This window comes from Oncorhynchus keta, chromosome 20, assembly GCF_023373465.1.
Source record: "Oncorhynchus keta strain PuntledgeMale-10-30-2019 chromosome 20, Oket_V2, whole genome shotgun sequence".
Taxonomy (NCBI): Eukaryota; Metazoa; Chordata; class Actinopteri; order Salmoniformes; family Salmonidae; genus Oncorhynchus; species Oncorhynchus keta.
Genome location: NC_068440.1, coordinates 5958707 through 5964706, shown reverse-complemented (window position 1 = coordinate 5964706; position 6000 = coordinate 5958707). Strand labels below are relative to the sequence as shown.

Sequence of the window (6000 nt, the reverse complement as noted above, 5' to 3'; positions counted from 1 at the left end):
ATTTTTAGCTGTCAGTTGTCTCCAACGCACGGATATGAGATTAGCCTATCTAGCCAAAAAGCATGTTATATTTGTCCGAAAATCTGGCTATCAGTCGTTTGGCTTTGCTTGTGTCTATTTTAGCGACATGTGCATCTGCATGCATGTGGATTTCCTTAAGATGCTTGGCTAACTCATCGCAAGTGTGAGCTTTGGGACACAAAATCGGGAGTCTGTGTATTGGTTTGAGTTATGGGCCTAATCATATAATTACACATATAATCCCGGTTAATTCAATACTATGTGGGCCTCGTCATAAAAAAATGAGCGAATGGATTTGAAAACGGGTGGCATAGCCTGAACTCCAAAATTTGATGTGGTTCGATAAAAACACTGAAACGTTGCCAAGGCAGAGATGGGTGGCGGACACCCGAGACGCGCGCGGATGTACAGGCCTACATTCTGGCCTAATAAATAATCACCAATGTCATTAGGCTTTTTGTGTTTTGTGTAACAGGATGTCTCTTCACATTCACCACTGTTTGGAGGCTGGAAATATGTTGCCAGTGGAAGAACGTGCGCGGGTAGCCTAGTAAAAGAGCCCTTTGAAGTGATTGTTTGACAATTACAGTACATATACCTTCGTTGACTGGAAACGTGAAGCCGGCTATATTGTGGTAGGGTTATTTTCTGTGAATACCCACCATAACGATGCACAAATCAGAGAGTCCAATCAATGCACAAGACTCCTGATGTGCCCAAAGCTACTCTAGGGCGTGTCACTCACCTGTGTGCGACTGCGCATGCCGGAGAGAAAGTGGAGGGCGAGGATCAGCTGTCCGGTTGATGTCTGCAGGTTCTGAGGACCTTGCAGTATTTTTCATGTCAAGATTCGTGACACGTGAAACTTTGAATTTGGTGACTTGCCATTTATGTTTGGAATAGACGTCAAGATGGCGCAAAAGAGTAGTTCCAATAAGGTATTCAAAAACTTGTTTTCTAAAAGCGAAGCCAAATTGACCGTGGAGAAGGAGAAAGATGAACGTGGAGGAAAAAAGTTCAAACTCTTCAAATTCAAGAAAAATACGAAACACGGCAAAGCTGAAGAGAAGCAAGTGGACTTCAGGTAGGCAGCTATATGCCAAATACTGGAAAAGTTCCAGGCTTCTTGTTGCAACAATGTGTCTTAGTTTTCTATTTGAACTGATGGTCGTGATACCATTAGAATGTTCTACTGTAGTCCACGGACTTTGAATAGCGCACTTTATTTATGTTGTGCGTGACTTGAAATGAATTCACACACGTTTGTTCTATTTGTTAATGCATCTCTTAAAGTGGCAACAGTTAAGCTAGTCTAACAATTGGGCAACAAATAGGCTCTCTGATTCAGAAGATACCGGTGCAAAAACAACAAGATGATCTACACCACACTGGATGGAAGTAGCAACCTGTATTAAGCATGCATCGAGAATCTGATTGAAACCATAAACACACTGCAGGGTGTTACACGCTAGACAGGATGCAAGAGCCACTGCTTCAAACTATGCACATTGTATGCTCGTCTGAGGGTAGCCCGAACATTGAATATCTATGTTTCTGTCGATCCTACAACATTCTCAGTGGCTTTATTTAGGTATACAATACGCTGATGAAATTCCTTGACATTCAAGGTATACTAGAGAATGCACGTATGAATGAGCAGCAGATACGTTGGCCCTAATTTACTGGTTGAACATGAGCAAACCGGTGAATCAGTAGCATAGCACATGACAACAATCATGTGGTTTGTCCTTTTGGAAAGCAGCTGTTGACATCTGATTTTATAGGCTCCGATACACCAGTTCGCCTCAATTGAAGCGTGAAAAACTATACACCTCAATGCCTGGATCAACGGCAAGAGTAAACTTTTCCTTTTCATAGAATATTTCATTCAAAGGCAGGAGGTTCAAACCAGTAAAACACGAGTTGGAGGTTTATTCAATGTTTGTTTTGGTGTTCGCTTATTCCAGGCTATCAAGGGTAGTTGGCATGTTTGTGACTATTTAGTATAGGGTAGGGTGTCCACCCACCCTTCCCAGCGTGGGTGAAAATGTGCTTTGGTGATATGTAACTTCCTGAAGTTATAAAATACAATTTACCAAGACAAATATGATTACCATTAAATCACTGAACACAACATGCACTTATTCATGGTTGTATCTGCCCAAGGCATCTAATTGAGCCAGGTGTCTTAATTCCTTAATGCACACAGCTTTTGCTCATTTGCATAGTTAATCATTTCATTCCAGCATTCACTTCCAGCATTTTAATACATTTCTTAATTTTCTTCACAGTGTTATCATTTACACACTGTCACAATTATTTTGTCTTAGTATGCCATAATACATTTTTTAACAAAAAATCATTGACAGAATAATTATTCTCCTTTTACATATATATATATATATATATTTTTATATATATATATATATATATATATATATATATATATATATATATAATTTTTTTTTTTAACGAGGCAAGTGAGTTAGGAACAAATCCTTATTTACAATGACGCCAAACCCAGATGACGCTGGGATTCAGCCTGGTTTCGAACCAGGGAGTGTAGTGAAGCATCTTGCACTGAGATGCAGTACCTTAGATCACCGTGCCACTTTGGAGACCTGTGCTTTTTCAGCGGTTCTTACTTTTGCCACTAGATGGCGATTGGACGATTATTAGGGGTCTGTAATCCCGAAGTTGTTGGATGTTTTTGTGGTTGCTGGTTAGCTAGCAGTTCTCCGCTGTTAGGAGCCAATGGCTAGCATTTTCTTACTGGAAATAAAATAATTGTTCCCATAATACTTTCGAGTCATTACCGAATAATTTAACTTAACAAATCAAGCATTAAACCTAGTAAACAATTAATTTAGACCCAGCGTTTTATTTGAAATAAGGGACCATTTGCTGACGTGATGCAATTTTCCCGATTTATTATAATTTTTTTGACCACGTTTTTTTTCTCTTGCCTTTGTTGATTTATTCACCCTAATTCTGGCCATTGGACCATTGGTTTTCTTAGAGGATTATCGTCACAATGAACATTATTTTAGTTTTTGATTGGACACCCTATATATATAGGGCATTCTAGTTAAATCACCTTTATTTCTTCAATAGGGAGTGGTGAAGGAAAAGGTTTAAGTACACGTCTCCATGAAAATGTAAACTCACTGTCTGAATCTCTTCAATGGTAGATAATCGTTGTAAAAAAATACATAAATAAAACTGACATTTATCCCGTATGTCAGTGGCTTGGCATGAGAATCCGACTCATAGAACTACATGAAAGACCTTTACGATACCCAGTCAGCATTGCCAAAACCAAACAGGTTACTTCCACACATGGAGTACGTCATGGGAGTGTGGAGTGTGAACTGAATTTATCGCGTGGTGCTCAGAGCGTTGTGTGACGAGGCAACCTGGCCCCAGCATAACCCCTTTTTGCCAAATCGGCCTTGACACAACTCGCGACGCGTCCCACTCCGTTCAGTCCTTGTGTATTAGCGTAGCTTATTCACAGCCATCCTTCTTCTAGCCAGAATTTGAGCTACAGTATCTGTATCCGAGGAGGACTGTCTAAGGACTTATTTGTGTCTTAGCTAAGCGAAGGGACACGAAGAGGAACCTGTCATTCCAGATGTCTTTCCTCTGCATTTCCTCTACATGTTATTGTTCCCAGGGGGCATCTATGCTCGTCTTAGTAAAAGTTATAGTAGGATTCAGTTGAAGTGAAGCGAATGATGTATCTGACAATATGTAGCTCGTGAAGTTTATTTGAAACATTTACCGTTTTTAGAAAATAATTAGTCTATATATTAAGAATGTGCTGTCCATATCGAGACATACAAAAACAATTTAATCTTATCTTCAATTATTATTCTAATATCTGCCAGATTACAAATTCAGTGTGATATGATTCCTCTCTCTTAGATGTGAGTTTGGGCCTGGATTGTTGAGCGTTATTACTCAGTACAGGTGTCCCCTCCATACATTACACAGTATATACTTTTTGCTCTGTTGGTTTCATGATACATGAAAGCATCAACTGAAACCCAATATGAGAACGGTCATCCTACTTCAGCGTACAGTTTTCTCCACATGCGACTTCCTCTACGCTCTCCTCTTCATTTAGCAATGATTTAGCTTCATAGCTAAATCAATAGTGAAAACAACGTGTCACTTTTTATTTTTTTACCCAATAACAGCGTCTTACCTTCTTCCATCTCTGCATGTTGCGCTACCTTCTATTGTTTATGTTTAGCCTATTGTCAATAGTAGTTTACTCTATAAAATGTGTGTTTTTATAACACTGTATTTATTGAAAAACAACTCAAACTTTGTGCAATAAGGTCTACAGCACCTTTACCAAGGTGTGGCCCAGGTCTCTCACATACTGTACACAATAACTAAGAGCTACACAGGTATGCTTCATCCCTCAGGCTCTGGTTAAAACTCCCTAGACTCTAACAGCACTCCATAATATACATGCATGCTTGCACATGTGGGTCAATACCAATCTCCCTCTGGTACTAGTTTCAGTTGTCAACCTTCATTAGGCAATTTCCCACATTTTATTTTACAATTACAACCTTATTCTAAAATGGATAAAATTGTGAGGAAGTGAAAGGTGTTTTTTTTTTTTCATGAAAGAAGTGTCTTGGAGGTACCAAACTTTCTTTAACAATTATGGAGGCCACAGTGTTCTTGGGGACCTTCAATGCTGCAGTCATTTTTTTTGTTACCCTTCCCCAGATCTGTGCCTCGACGTAAATCCTGTCTCGGAGCTCTATGAACAATTCCTTCGAGCTCATGGCTTGTTTTTTTTCTTCTCTCTAACATGCACTGCCAACTGTGGACAGCTGTGATCCTTTCCAAGTCATGTCCAATAAATGAATGTCCAATCAAGTTGTAGAAATATCTCGATGATGATCAATGGAAACAGGATGCACCTGCGCTCAATTTCGAGTCTCATAGCAAAGGGTCTAAATATTTATGTATTTCTGTTTTAAATTTTTAGTAAATCTAAACTGTTTTCCTTTTGTCATTTTTGGGGTATTGTGTGTAGATTGATGAGGGAAAAAAATGTATTTCATCAATTTTAGAATAAGGCTGTAACATAACACAATTTTGAAAAATCAAAGGGGTCTGAATACTTTCCGAATGCACTATATGCGCGTGCTTGTATTAACATTTCCACTTGGCATAACTCACCATTCGCGCAGCACTTTGACAATCTCAAATTGAACTTCTGACGAAGAGTCTCTAAAGTGAGCCTTACAGTATATTAAATCATTTGAATAGGAAAAACCAGGTGGCTTGGCTAGCTGTGAATGACAGCCAACATCTCTATGCAAATCCTGCTCTGTTAAAGCACCATGTCTTGTTGCACTGAGGCGCTCCTCACTTTCTCCCTCCCTCCCTCCCTCCATCCCTCCCTCCATCCCTCCCTCCCTCCCTCCCTCCCTCCCTCCCTCCCTCCCTCCCCTCCCTCCCTCCCTCCCTCCCTCCCTCCCTCCCTCCATATATTTCTGCTTGTGAATCTGGAGGCACCTGTCACCTGCACCTTTAGGAATGCCCGGTTGAACTGCATCCAAATCATGTCTTAGATAAGAAGCTGCGTAAGTCTGAGCCTTTTTACATAAAGTCTTTGAAGCCTGACACAAGCAAGACGTTGTGCTTCTGTCCGTGTGTACACATGTCGCTAGTGAGGGATCACGGAAGAGGACGTGACCCGTTCACAATGCATCAGCACTCCTCCCTCTGGGCGAGAGGGACACCATGTTTGTCTTCTCTGTGTGATGATGGATGGACAGAATGATTGACAGGCCGAGCACTTTAGATGACAGAGTAGAAACCAGGAAGTGAGTTCCTTGGGGTTTGTTTGTGTGTGTAGAAGCCACTGGACTGGTCTGATTCTCTCTTTTTTTTAAAAATATATAGCGCCTGACAGACTCTCCTAAACAGCAAACTTAAACTGTATTT

At 40.3% G+C, this 6000-nt stretch overlaps 1 protein-coding gene across 1 annotated transcript in view; it reads left to right on the top strand.

Moving 5' to 3' along the window:
- The first annotated feature begins 364 nt into the window (after positions 1–364).
- LOC118399214 (uncharacterized) overlaps positions 365–6000 on the top strand; it is a 63405-nt gene continuing 57769 nt past the window's right edge. Inside the window, exon 1 of the mRNA XM_035795113.2 lies at positions 365–1105. Within this exon, the coding sequence (XP_035651006.2) occupies positions 912–1105 (194 nt within the window). The 5' untranslated portion in view covers positions 365–911. The remainder of the gene's footprint in view (positions 1106–6000) is intronic.